This window comes from Castor canadensis, chromosome 7, assembly GCF_047511655.1.
Source record: "Castor canadensis chromosome 7, mCasCan1.hap1v2, whole genome shotgun sequence".
NCBI lineage: Eukaryota > Metazoa > Chordata > Mammalia > Rodentia > Castoridae > Castor > Castor canadensis.
The window spans coordinates 60,458,685-60,472,943 of record NC_133392.1 but is presented as its reverse complement, the minus strand read 5'-3'; the positions used below and the strand labels follow the sequence as shown (position 1 = coordinate 60,472,943).

The following is a 14,259-nucleotide window of genomic DNA, read 5'->3' as shown; positions in this document are numbered from 1 at the left end:
AAGAAACAGGACCCAGAGAGCCTGGGGTGGGGGCTGGAGTTCTGTCAGCCCCCATGAGGCCTCACATCTGGGGGCCCACGTCTCACTTTTCTGATCTGCTTTAATTTAAATGGTGTGTATGTCCTCACTGGGATTTCATGGCTTTGACAGCAAACACTGTCCACACACCGGCAGGCTCCCATCTGGATGGAGCCCTCTGCTGGGTGTGAACAATCCTGGAAGCCTGGGGTCACCCCAGAGGGTGAGGGGAGCTTTCAGGAAAGCTGTGGCCAAGGGTTGAGACCAGCTGCCTGCTGTGTTGGAAGTCAGAGACCTGTCCAGCTCCCTGGGGAATCATTCCCAGTCAGTGCCCGAGGGCAAAGCACTTCACTTCCCCAGTTCTTCTACTAACAAGGCCCAGAGTGCCCATATCTTGTTCTCTGTTATAGATCCAACCTCCAGCTGCTGCCTGTGGAGTGCCTGGGAGGCTCAGGCAAGGCCTGATCCCCAACATGACCTTTTTCTCACAAGGAGAACAACTCAGCTTCCACCTTGCTTTCTTTTGGAGCAGAAGAGGGAGGCCTACGGGAAACCATGTGGCTCCTTGGCCCTTATGGCACAGGTAGTGAAGTAATTCAGAGCAAGGCTTTGGGGTGGGCCAGAACCCACTTCATGACTTCCTAGCTGCGGACCGGGGGAGCCTCTGTGAGCCTCACTTTCCTTAGCTGTGATAAGAGTAAATCTTGCCTCCTAGGGCTGTTACAGGGAGCAGTAAAATGATGCTTGTGAAGTACCTGGTACTCAGCCCAGCCTGTAGAAGAGGCTCAGAAAGTAGTTATAACAACTACAGAATCGTGTCCCCTGTGTGCATGGGTCCTTGTTCTGACTAGAAGATCAGAACCATCAAGCCCTTGGGTAGAAAGATTGAAAGGGCCCATTGGGACTCCTCCCTAGGGTGTTTCTGTCTCTGGGGACTGTCTGTAAGGATAAGTGCAGTTACAAGTAGCTCTGACATGAGGTTCTGGCCTTCCTCTTCCCCTGGTCCCAAACCACACAGTCTGCATCCTGTGGATGGGAAGGTGCTCTTCAGCCATGGTCCTCCATGTTGACACAGGCTGTCAAATGCACCCAACTGTGAGACAAGTGCCAGCTCTAATGCACTTAGAGATAAAGTGCTGTCAGGTTGTGGGACCCACATCAGTCTGACCATACTCAATCCTCTTGAAAGAGAGCCAAGGTCATAATGTTTTAAACACATTTTGCATCTTGCAACATGAAGTAGATCCATGTCATAAATTTGGATCAAATGGGTACCACATGGGCACACCACAATATTTGCAGTATCTAGGTGGGAGGGCTGGTCCCGAGCGGGGGCTGCAAGAGGGTGCTGGCCACACTGGGCTTTGATCTCCAGGAGCTTGTAGAGAAGCCTGCCTGGTTGGCCTTTGAGATGATGCCAGGCTCCGTCCAGCTGTCAGTGGGGTCTGTGAACTGAACTCATCATTAGCAAACTTCACCCACTGCTTTAAGAGAGGCTCTCTGCAAGTGCATCAAGTCTCGGGGACCGAGCAAATGAAGCCCATGTGGAGGGTCCATCCACTACCCCACAGGGCAGCCACATGGCTCTGTCTCAGTTCAGTGTTCCCACCCTCTGGTGGCCACTCCTCTCCAGGATGGTGGGATGGAAGCAAACTCAGCTTTCCAACAGCTGTGCCCAAGCCCTTTCATGTTAGTGCTTTTTCCTTGCACCTTATTCCAGGCAGAGAGCAAAGAGGGAGGAGAGAGAGAGAGAAAAAAAAAACACTGATGGGCAAGGGAGGGAGGTTGGGGGATCAGACTTCCCATCCCAGAGAAAGCACAGGAGAGTGGTCTAGGACTGGATCATGAGACGGAGTTTACAATTCCAGGATGGGTGTTTACCATATGTGCAACCTTGGGTAAAGTATTAACCTCTCTGAGCGTCTCACCTGTCAAATGGGGGTGATAAGCTCTGACCAGTGGCCGTGGAGGACCAAATGAGACAGAGTGATTGAACTTTGGCTAAACTAAGATGTGAGGTATATGGCTGCACTTGTCTTTGGGCATCAAAGGCAAACAGTTGCTTCATCTTAGGATTAGGAGAGGAAGCAAACTTCTCCGTGGGCATGATCACTGAGGTCACTGTCCCAGTGGGGCTGGGGCAATGGTACAGGCTCTTGTAGTCTCCTGAGGAATGACTCCAGGTTCTGAGGGGTGGGTCCTCACTGCTCATCATTGGTCCTCAGTGCCTGGGGAGTTGGTGACAGGATAAGGGCTCCAGCAGAGTGAGGGTGGCACAGGTGTGGAGGTGCTGAGACCCTCTGTAGCCCAGTGGCTGTGAGATATGGTGGTGGTGAGGAGTGGATACTGTAGGAGGCTTCCAGAGATGCAGAGAGACAGTAGGGATGCTAGGGTCTCACCTCTTGCAGATGGCACAAGAAGAGCCATTGTGGAGGAGCAGAGCAGGGTGCAATGGGCAGAGAAAGAAGGCAGAGAAAGAAGGGAGGGAGGGAGGAGAGGCCAGCATGAAGGGAACAGGACTTTCCTCCCGAGCTGAGTAGGGATGCTCTGACAGCCTGGGACAAAGGTGCAAGAAGACAAGGTCTCCTCCCAATGCCAGACCATGCCTCTTGGGGATGTGCAGCCAGTTTGTTTCAGGAAGCCATGGCTTCTTGAGAGGGAAGGGATTTAAATCCAGTTTTAGATGGAGCTGGGATTGCTTTTTCTGGAGTGTCACCCATGGGCACTTGCTCCAGCCTTGATCATGGGAAAGCAGTGTGATCCTCTTCCATATTAGGTCATGGGATGCCCTGAACCAGCCTCCTTTTCTCCCCTTCTGTTGCTGCTCCTTGGTCAGCAGGGTCACATGGCTTTCCCATGCAATTCACTGCAGCCAAGATTAAAGGATTCTTGCTACCATATGCATCTAGGATTGACACCCTCACAGGCCCAGGCCCTCTAGCATCACGACACCCAGTTCTCAGCAGAGGCTGCTCCATCCACGCACAACAGCTCCTTTTTGGAGGAAAGACTTCTGGTTTGCAGCAAGTGCAGATATCTATCATGATACAATGCCAGCCAAGGGCACAGTCATGACCCCAGGGAACCCTCTGCAGCTTCTCAGCTTCAAAGAGCCGGTCTGGTGGCTAATGGCAAAACCAACCCTGCACTGAACCAGGAGGCAGTAAATTTCGTGAGTCTCTATGAGTGGATGGAGGCAACCTCGGGGGCTATAATTTCCACTTCCTGACACAACACAAACTTCTCAGTTTATGCAGAACTAATTAAAGATCGCTCAGGTCTCACCATTTCACACACTAAGCACCCATAAAACAACGCAATGATGGCAGTTGCCTGACTGCAGCATGCAAAGAATGTGCTATGCATGGAGCAAGCCTTCCCTTTCCAGGATTCCTCCCCCTTTCAGTCAGTGCCTTTCCTTCCTGCTGCCTTTCCCCTACTGGAAGGCTCTAGACTTCCCAGCTGGGGGCTGAAGGGCAAGGATGGACTTCTCGCAGCAGGTGGTACTGTGGGAAGGACCCAGGCCTGATTTGAATCCCTGCTCTACTTTTGCTAGCCTTGGTTTCCTCGATTACTAAGTAGTTGCAAGTCCTAACAGCCTCAGGTTGGTTTAGGATTAAAGATAATGCAGGTCATATGTAGCAATAGCAGGAGCTCAGTAAGTAGTGTGGCTATGATCAGATTATTATGATGTTAGAATTACTGCAACGACTGCACCCAAGCCTTTGCTCAAATGGCTTCCCTGTCTACAACACTATTTCCCTTCACGTTTCCTGGTGAAGGACCACAGTGGTGGAGTAACATGGCCACACATGTTTTTCTATTCCTCTGATCAAGAAGCAGAGAGCAGGTGTCTTCCCACCTGGTGCCCGTGACTTGGTCATGTGCCTCGCTTTGACCAACAGAGCATTAGAAAATGTGATGCAGGCAGATGCTGAGGAGATGCTTACTTTCTGGGACCTGCCTTTTCTAAAGGAGGCCCTGGGCTTGCCATGCTGTGAGGAAGCCTGTCTAGCCAGCTGGAAGCTGAGAAGTGCTTGGAGGAGAACAGAGGTCCTAAGCTCCAGTCAGCACTACCTACCAGACAGGTGAATGAAGTCTGCTTGACCCTCCTGCCCTCCCAGTTATCATCTGATAAGCAACTGCACAGGTGAATGCAGGTGAGAACAGCAGGACCCCCAGGCCACCAATCACAAAATCATAATAAATAATCGTGCTAAGCCAGTAAGTCTGGGATGGTTTGTTACACAGCATGAGATAGCTGATACAGGGTTGAGCGCTTGGCTATCTTCTCCCAGGAGACTTCCCCAACTCCTCCCACTTCCAGTCCCTCTCTTCACCATGTCCTGACAGGATGCTTTGCAGTGGTAGCATTTGACACAGTCTGCTTTGCCCTTCTGGCCTGGGAGCTGCCAGAAAGTAGGACTGGGTCATTCCATGTCCCTGAGCAAACTCAGCATGGAGCTACACTTTTACGAGGGCGGGGGGTGGGGGGGAAAGGGGTGATAAGTAATCTGGCTTCCATATGACAGACCCTCAGGAACCAGTGAGAACCTGACTTCCTTAGTCTAGACACCGCCACCCAGGTCAGCAAGAGGGACTCTCCTGGTCTGAAGTCCAGCTGGACCACTGACCTGCCTAAAGCCCTGCTCCTCTGTCCCCTCGTTCCCCAAGTGGGGACACTAAGCCCTGTTCAGCAACCTCACAGGTGTTGTGAGGCTCATGCTGGGTGGTGCGTGTGCAAACAGGCATTGTGATGACCCAGTCTTGGTCCTGTGTGCACTGTGGTGAGGCCCCACTTGGGGTCTCCACAAGAGAGGCTAGGTTCTCCCCTCCTCCCCCTTCTTACCTTGCGGCCATGGTACCCCTGGATGCCTGGGTCTCCCTGGGGGAAGAAAGAGAAGGACATTCAAGCAGTTTTCCAATGCTAAACTGGCTGGCACTCTTCCCCACACAAAGCTGTCCCCTTCCTCCCAACAACTCTAGATCCTCCTACACCTTTAACTCCTCCTCCAGACACTCCTGTGACAACAGCTCTTGGCTCCTCTGAGGCTAGCAGACTGTTCTGCTGGTCAGCACAAACCTGCTGTGCAGAGCTGAGAGGCCAGCTTGGTCGAGACTCAGGACACACGGGTTCTATCAACATCACTGATGAACCTGGACCAGCTACCTTTTCCCAGGACTCTGTTTCTATATTTATAAAATGGTAGGGCAGGATGAGTGGTTTGAACTTTCTGGTCAAAGTGAGAATTTTTTTTTTGTCATTGTGAGCTTCTGGGAAAGGTTTCACAAGAGACTAGATGGTCTTGGAGGTCTCTTCTAGTTCTGACACCTTATGGAACACCATTGTTTTGGGACATTGTGACAGTCCCAATACATGGGCAACTGCTTTGAGAACATAAGCTCCATGGCGGGAAAACATAGCTCCTATACTGGCTGTAGTGCTTGCTGGGTTGGCCTGAGCACACAAGGAGGACATTGTGAGTTGGAATCCTAAGCTCCTAAGAGGAGGGTAGAGTTTGTAAATGGGCTACGCTTGAGCCGTCACTCAGCTGTGATGGCTTTCAGCTCCTTCCTGAGTGGCCTTCAGTGCCACTTGCTTCCTGCCTGTAGGGAGCGCTCCCCTGCCATTCAATGCTTCACCAGAAGGGCTCTTACTTTTGGTCCAGGAGGCCCAGGTAAGCCCTGTGGAAGCAAGAAGAAGATGAGTAAAGATGGCTTCCATGGTAAATGGTTGAGGTTAGCCATGCTTGCAGTGGAGGCTGGCGCAGCCTGGCCCCCACATGGCTATAACAAGAGAATGGGCTCAAGAATGCTCTTGTGTATCCTGAGGTGCATCTGAAACCTGGGGAAGGCACATGGGGACAACAGGCTCATGTCCCTCTTTGGAGCCATGTGGGCACCGTGGGCAACTCTGCTGTGCTTGTCCACTGGAAAGTAGGTCAGTTAAATTGCTAAATTGACATTGTGGCTTGGTCAAGACCTCACTCACCCACCTCCTAACTGGAACCCCTCCCTGGAAAGCTGACCTTGCCAAACAAAGCCTTAATTTTGCCATTGGCCCCTGCCTGCCTGTGGAGAAGGCTGCTGCCTCTCTCTGTCCAGGACACTGTGACCATGGTAGCTGGCCACAGTGAAGCTGTGTGGGTCCTGGAGCTTGTGGGAGCCCAAGAGAGAGGCCAGGGGTGGCTGGCTCCCTGCAGTTGCAGGCAGAGGTCTGGATGACAAACACCGGCTGGGGAAAACTATGATGCCTAGGTCTGGGCTGTTTCAATAGGTTTAGAAAACATGCCTTCTGGGTTTTTTTCTTTATAAACAACCTACCAAAGAAAACCACCTGGCTTGGGTTCAGTGAGTGAGAGTGGGAGGGTAGTGGTCAGCAAAGAAGTAAATTTTGAGCACTTTTTGGTTTTCTTGGCTTGGTTTGATTGAATTTTCTAAATTCACTTCTCTTAAGGTTTTTTGTTTTCCCATCTAAAGATTAAAGTGGAACTAATGTCCCCCTCTGGAGTCCTGGGGAGGAATTATGGAAATAGTTAGAATCTGTTTTAGGGGGTCAGGTTGCACAGAGGAACCAGCAACCAGCAACTCAGGTTTTCACACTACAGTGCTGGCCTTCCCACCCAAGTTGGAGGCCCCAGAGGTCAAAGCAAACCATCTTTGCCTATCTGATTGCCTGTAGTGTTAGTTTTCCCCTGGGTGGAGGACCCAGTTCTCTGAAGAAGTCCAGCTACCCACTAGGCATGTCTCCTGCCTGTTCTCTATTGTACTAAGGGGCTGAGGTGGTGTAAACACTGGGTCAGGGCTTAAAAATGGTGAGTTGGTGGCCACTGGTTTGACCTGTCACCTGTAGGGAGACCAACAGGCTCCCTCCCAGCAGTGGCCCTGCCAATCCGCAGGCTCCATGCAGGGTCTGGTGACAGGCATCCAACTTAGCTAGAAGGTGGCCCACCCAGCAGTGCAAAACCTGCAGCACACCCACCCAAGCCTTGAAAGTCATGTTTGTTGGGGTGAAGGGGGAGCGGCTGATGGTGTACTCCTGGTGCCTTTTCAGAACCCCTGCCTTGGACTCAGGTTTGCCTAAGCCCATGGGTCAGGGACAGCTGTCATAGGTGGCCCTGGGGATTTCTCCAAGCTCCTTTCTGCTGGGGCTGGGAAATGGACAGCCTATTTGTGCTGCCTCCCTGGAAGCAATGAGTGGACAGGGCCCACAGGCAAGCTTGCAGAGCTGGAGGGTAACAGCTGAGTTACCCTCCTAGGTAAACCAGGGATGGAGCTGTCCATCCTTGCAGTGGCTAGCTATGTCCAAGGCTAGCTATATCCTAGCTCCTTGCAGTGGCTAGCTATGTCCAAGGCCTTGTCAAAGTGTTTCTTCCACTTGGTTCCAACAGGAACTCTGGCTCCTATTGGCTATTCATGCACAGATTGGAGGCTTCCAGAGAACTCTTGGGATGAATCTTGGAGAGGAAGAGGGGATACTTACAGGCGGCCCCATGGGTCCTGGCAGTCCTGGGTGCCCCAGAGGTCCACTTGGTCCAGGGGGACCTGGTGGTCCTGGTGGGCCTTGGATGCCAGTCTGGCCCTGCTCACCCTGACGTTGGTAGAAACAAGTGTTAGGGAGAAGACCCCAGAGCTGCAGACCAGTTTTCCCCCAGTACCATGCATCTGTGAGGCCCACGTGGGCTCTGTGGAAGGCTGCGGTGATGGTGGGTGGCAGTGTGGGTGATGATGCTGTGTGGTGATTGCATGCGGGGGCTGGTGACAGCAAGAAGAGGGCCAAGACATCAGATCCCAAAGCAGTGGGGCTTTTCAGAGAAGACTTGCTGCACAGAGCAGCCTGTCTCTGGGGAAGAGGGCAGCAGTGGGCGGCAGAGGCAGGGGAAGTGAGTGAGAGGCAACCCCCACCTGACCAAAACCTGCTTCCTGCCCAGCCAGAGTCCAGCCCAGGTGATCTGCAGCCTGGGGCGGCCTCTGTCATCCTCTCAGTGTTGCAAATCACATCATCTCTCTAAGTCCTGGCCTCCCAGCCACAGAAGGGAACGGAGGTTCCTTGTTTTCTGTCTTAGCTTTTTGCTCTTTGCTTATCTGGTCTCAAGGGTCAAATGAGAGCCTAAGGTCAGAGGCCATGGAGTTTGTTTGGCTAACTATTTAATGGAGTAGGACTTGCCATCCAACTTTGTGCACTTTGGAAATGACCTCCAACACCACCTGTTAAGCACCTCAAATCTTATAAATGTTCTCTTTGAACTAATCTTAAGTCATCTTGCCAAGTCTATAAAACCAATATTGGTTATTGATAGGAAATGGCCAACAGATCAAATCCTTACTCCGCAGGAGGATTTGCAACAAGCTGAACATGGGCTCCTGCTCTTCTCTACCTTGGAAACCAGGTTGTCGCAGAACAAAAACTGCCGGCTTAACCACCTGGACTCTATCAAGGTCTTCTTTTCGAAAAGTGTCAATTAAGTGCAGCATCTCCACCATCAGGTGGCTGGCATGCAGATTACATGAGCTAATCCATGAGAGTCCTCACAACGGGGCCTAGGACCCAGCAAGGGCTGGGCAGAAAGAGCCATACGGTGGCTTGTGTCAGGAGACTGGGGGCCATCCAGGAAGATGGTTTCTCTGAGTCATCTTCTCAGCTCTCCCCAGTGGGGGTCCAGCACCGGCAGGTATGGGTGGCAGTAGGGTGGACTAGTCTGCTTTGAGCTGCCAGCTGGCCTCCTGAACAGCCCTGCTTGGGGTAAGCACAGAGGCTCTCGAGGATTTGGCTGGGATAATGTGATATGCACTCTGAAGGCTTGGGTAGCACATGTCCTTCTGTATTTTTAGCTGTTCGTTGGAGTGATTTGTCAGCCTTATTCGATCAGGTGCCTAAGTATCCAGGCCCCTGGGTTTCTGACTCCAGACACAGGCTGTCAGAGAGCATCTCAGAGCCCTGCTACCTAGCTCCCTGTGCTTTGGGGCACTCCTGTGCAGGAGGTGAGGGGCAAGGCAGACAGCTTGGCTTGGAATAGAGCTGTGACCTCTTGGAGAGTAGGGCAAGATTGTTTTGTTTTCTGTGATCTGCTCCTATCCCAGCCTTCTTGAGTTAGTAAGGCAAGAAGAAGCAGCTGCTCACAGTGACTGCACCTGTTGGTTATGGGTTATATTCCTTTACAAATGCCCTTGGTCCTCAAACTCAGTTTGTAAGCAGTCTTCATTCTTTTTTTTTTTTTTTGTCTTTTTGAGGTACTGGAAATAGAACCCAAGGCCTGTGCCTGCCAGGCAAGTGTTCTACCACTGAGCTGGATCCCCAGCAGCAACCTACATTTCTAAGCATAAAGGATGTAGGTCCCACTGAGACAGCCCTAGATGTGGGGGCTGAAGATCTGGCTGCCAGCTCCAATGTTTCCTCTATTTGTAAGACTTTGGGCAAGTCAATTCACTTCTCTGAACCTCAATTTTCTCTTCTCCCAAATATGGAGAAGAGTAAAAATGATGGCTAACATTACAGCACTTCAACTGTGCCCGGAACCATCACAAATACTTTGCATAACAGACCCGTGACACAGATACTGTTATTACCTTTATTTTACATTGGAGGAAGCCAAGGCACAGAAAGATCAACTAATGTGCCTAAAACCCCACAACTCGTGAGCACACACAGAGCCCCACCCTCACGTGCTCGGGCCAGGGGATGTGCAATGTCAGGCTCTGTCCAGGAAGCCTATGAGCAGAGAGGGGCTGGAGACCTTCCCGAACCTACGAACCTTCAGGGTAATTATCTGGTTGGAGCGCAGAGCTGCTAGCGTGCTGCTCAGGTACTCTTGGTTTGGGTAGGGGGAAATGAAGGTGGCAGAGACAAGGTGACAGAGTGAGTGGGAATAGTTCACAGGCAGAGAGTCGGTGCAAATCCCTGCTTTGCAATTTATGGGCTGTGTAACTTTGGACAACTTAGCCTCTCTGAACCTTGATTTCCTCATCTGTGAAATAAAGATGATCATGCTCAATTCATAAAACTATTGAGAGAATTAAAATCAGGCCTGAAAAATGGATGACATGATGCTTGCCTACAATGACAGCTGTTGTTGGTGGCTGTGATGGTGTCATGGTGTGGTAGAAGTCGTGAATTTCCTGGGCCTGTGTGCTGTGTGTTTCTATGTCTATGGTATCCATGGCTATGTTTGCCTCATTTCATTTCACTATATTGGAGGGAGGAAATTCTGGCTTCATTGACAACCCCAGCAGGTCCACAGACTTGCCAAGCCCCTGGGGAAGCAGCAGGTGGTTTGGCAAAGGAAGGTGTCTACCTGGAAGGTCCGCCTTTTAATGACTGGGGGTGGAGCCAGCCGCACTGAATTGAGGAGAGGCAGCAGCTGAGGAGGAAGATGAGTTGAAAGGCCAGAAGGCAAAGGCCAGAGATCGCAGGTATTCAGAACGATGACAAAAGTTGCCAGGAAGGCGGAGCAGCCAAGATGGTAGGGAGTAGAGGAAGAGAGAAAAGAGATTAGTGTGAGCATGGGCCAGAAGGGAAGATGTGGACAGGGCATTCTTGTGGCTAGTGGGAAGCAGCATTGAGCTTGTCATTGGGTGGCACAGCCATCCCTCCCTCAGTCTGCACCCTGCTCGGCCTCCAGCTTGGAACTGGGTACCTGGCCCTCAGGTCCCTACTCCGCCAGGCCTGCCTTTGTGGCCATGCTGGGCTGCCGAGGTCACCTGACACGCAGCCTCACATTGCACTGCTGGCCCCACCCATCCCTGCCCGGCAGAAGACTCTGCCACTTTTGGGGGGGATGGACAACCTGCAATCATACTGTCCAATGTTGATTTTCATTTCTGAGTATCTCTCCCACACTGAAGCCAGTGACCATTACTGGGCTGGAGCTTGCAGACCCAAGGAGCCACAGGACCAACTAAATTGATACTTGGAGCCAGGCTGCTGTGCAGTCCCCTCTGGGTTCTTTTTTGTCAAGATGAGAAAGGCTGATGTCAGCGGATCTGAGGAGGATGGTCAAGGCCTGGCTCTCAGGCTGAGCCCACTGAGGGTGTGGCCCATGTGGCACGTGCTATGTGCTACTGAGGTCTCAGTCTGGAGCTGGAATGTTCAGAAAATAGAAGCTGGGAAAGATGTCTCTGGAATGGTCAACCACTTTTGGGGGGGATAGGCAACCTGCAATCAAATTATCCAATGTGATTTTCAGTTCTGAAAATCCTTGGTGGCTTCTAGTTCCTCTTTCCCGCTGAAGCTAGTGACCATTGCTTTAGGAATGGGTTAGAACCCACATGAAAATGAAGGTGGCACAGAATCAGCCTCTTGTTTTCAAAGGCCCTTGAGCTCACACCAGGTCCCTGGGATGAACATTAAAAACCAGAAGCCTCCTGGCTAAGACTATGCCCTGCTAGAGAATTGGGATAGGACCTTAGTTCTCCCGGGTCATTGCTGCTGCCCATGTAGGCACACGCAGAACCCCACCCTCATGAGCTGGGGCCAGGGGATGTGCAATGTCAGGCTCTGTGTCCAGGAAGCCTCTGAGCAGAAAGAGGCTGGAGATCTTCCCGAACCTACAAACCTTCAGGGTAATTATCTGGTTGGAGCGCAGAGCTGCTAGCGTGCTGCTCAGGTATTCCTGGTTTGGGTAGGGGGAAATGAAGGTGGCAGAGACAAGGTGACAGGGACAGTGAGGGGGAATAGCTCACAGACCAGCACCAGTTTCCCTGCCTGTGCCACGGGACCCCATCTTGCCCATTCCTCACCTCTCTCCTCTCCTGCTGGACAAGAGAGAAGGACCAGCCTGGAGACCAGCCATACCTGCAGATCCCTTGGATCTGCAGCAGGCCTCTAGATGCCCCAATGCCTTCCTACCCTCTTCTCAGTAAACAGCCCTGCCCATCAGATGGGTGCCTGAATCTACTCCCAGACTGCTGCAGTCCTAAGGCTGTGCTTCTGTCACTGCCCCTTTCCTTCTTCCTGTGTTGGGCCAAGGGGCAGATAGCCCATCCTCCCTGAGCATTCCACCAGGCCAGGCAACACACTGCCAAAGTGTTGAACTCGTGGTGTTGCATACTGCTAAGGGATGTTGTCTTTCTCTCAGGTAACATAACAATCCTGCGAGCCCATCATTTCAAATAAACACAGATGACCTTCTGTTATTTTATCAGGATCAGCCTGGCTAGAACACCAAGGCTCCTGCATCCTTGTATCCCATGCCACACATGGGCCAGCTCATGGGTGGCCTCTCATTCCAGTTCTATCCTGGCTTGGGCCTCAAACCTATCCCTACTCAACACTCCAGGCCCATTATGGCCTCTCTCTGGCCCAGGATCCCAGAAGTCAGAGGCTGGCATGCCTTCCTACTTCCTGAGAGGCTGGGCAGAGGTCAGCCCTGTTAGCCACGTCCTCCTGGGGCCCTCTACGGTCAGGTTTTCTCTGAGCCTAGTTTGTGCCTGGCTCTCCCACTAAGCCCCACTCCCAGGACTTGCTTGGCAGCAGTGGGTAGCCAGGAAAACTGCACATGTGTTACTGGGCACAATGGGTCCCCTGACGGCTAAGATGGCCACTTAGGAGGCCTATGCTGTCTATTGATCCCGGCACGGATGCAGTCACGCCTCCTTTGGGTTTGGGTCATTTGAAGCAATGACTAACTCCAAAATCCCTCTTATTCAGTCAGGGCAGATACCCAGACATGCAGACACAACCACAACCACAACCACAATCACACACACACACACACACATGCACACGCACATGCACACGTACTTGCCACATTGGTAGGGTAGGTAGTCGACACATAGAGACACACAAGCCCTGGGGCCATCAGAGAGGTCAAGGTACAAGTGGCCAGAGCCGCAGACATACACATTCAAGAGACTTCCAGGCACCTCAGTCAGTAGACAGATGAGCACAGGGACAGAGCCATGGGAAACTGGCTCCACAAGAAGGCATACATGGATCCAAAGGCACCCTGCACCCAGCCAGGCACACAGCATCCCACACTGCCTTTCCTGCAACTGAGAGCAGTGGGCGGTAGGCTGTGGTCTTCTAGCTCTGTTAGGTACAGTGACCCTGGGAAGATGAGACTAGGCTGGGCTATGCCTCTGAGATGGATCAAAGAGCCCCCTTCAGTTTAAAGCATCACTTACCCGATGTGGGTACTCGCCACACTGACCCTGTGGAGGGGAGGAAAGAGGAGAGTTATTAAGCACTTTTGGGGGAGACTTGTCCCTGAGGGGCACCCCCAAGACTTACAGATGCATCACACCATCTCATTATCCACCAGCCCTGCCACTCTGGTCCAAATGTGAGCCCTCTGAGGCAGGAAAACTAGTTCGTTCCCTTGTCATTGCTGGGCAGCAGGGCTTGCCTGGAAATGGCTCCGTGGGCATAGGAGAGAGCCTTTGCCGCACCCCACCTGCCATGACAGTAGAGTCGGGAGTCATGCTTCAGGCCTGGCTGAAATCAGCCCTTCAGGTAGGCACCTGAAAGACCTGGACAGAGGCCCTGGATGTGGGCAGGTTATGGATACTCCAGGGACACCTTCTCTGAGCTAAGACTGCCAGGTCCCGCACCACTGCCCAGAGGCAGGTCTGCTAGTCTTGGTCAGAAATTCAAAGACATGGAAGGAGCCCAGAATGAGGCTGGACAGGGCCAGGTCTAGGCAGGAAACAATGTCACCCAGGAATGCTTCACTGTGTCTCTTTGATATACTGTGGTGCCTCAGGGCTTTCCTGGTTCTGTCGATAAAAACTCAAGTTTGAAAGTAGCCACTCTGCCCTTCCTGCCTTTGGAAGGTTGTGCCTGCAATGAGATTCTAAGAAGCCCCATTGTACTGACCTTTTCTCCTTTTTGTCCTTGCGGTCCCTACAAAGAAATGGAAAGGAGACAGTTAGGGACTAAGGCTCAGGACACAGGGGCCCCAACTCCCTCTGTGACAAATATGAAGAGGAGGTACCAACCGGCTGTCCTCGGGAACCTGGCAGGCCCTGAGGGAGAAACACACACAGGTCAGTGATGGACAGAAGATAAGTAGATCAGAGACATACACGACAGCGAGTGTGACAGATGCAGGGCTTCCAGGTGCTTCTCAGAATGTTCCCGATTCCTGAAGACTGGGATCTGCCAGCCATGGCCAGATCTCCCCGTGCCTGACATGTGCAGTGTTGCTGTGGCCTTAGACAACAAGCCTCAGCTCCTTCGCCATCAATAGGCAAGGCTAGGTGTGCTCTGTCTCCACAGGTGCCACCCTTCATTCATTCCTCCAA

At 52.1% G+C, this 14,259-nt stretch overlaps 1 protein-coding gene across 20 annotated transcripts in view; it reads right to left on the bottom strand.

Annotated features, from left to right (window-relative positions):
- Col13a1 (collagen type XIII alpha 1 chain) overlaps positions 1-14,259 on the bottom strand; it is an 81,856-nt gene that overhangs the window by 43,481 nt on the left and 24,116 nt on the right. For 12 of the 20 annotated variants that reach the window (XM_074079059.1, XM_074079041.1, XM_074079044.1 and 9 more), the window contains 7 exons: positions 13,954-13,980; positions 13,832-13,858; positions 13,141-13,167; positions 10,311-10,376; positions 7,502-7,609; positions 5,677-5,703; positions 4,868-4,903 (listed from right to left, as the gene is read on the bottom strand). In XM_074079059.1, coding sequence (XP_073935160.1) covers positions 4,868-4,903; positions 5,677-5,703; positions 7,502-7,609; positions 10,311-10,376; positions 13,141-13,167; positions 13,832-13,858; positions 13,954-13,980 — 318 coding nt within the window. The other 8 variants (XM_074079048.1, XM_074079040.1, XM_074079053.1 and 5 more) reach the window with 6 other exon arrangements.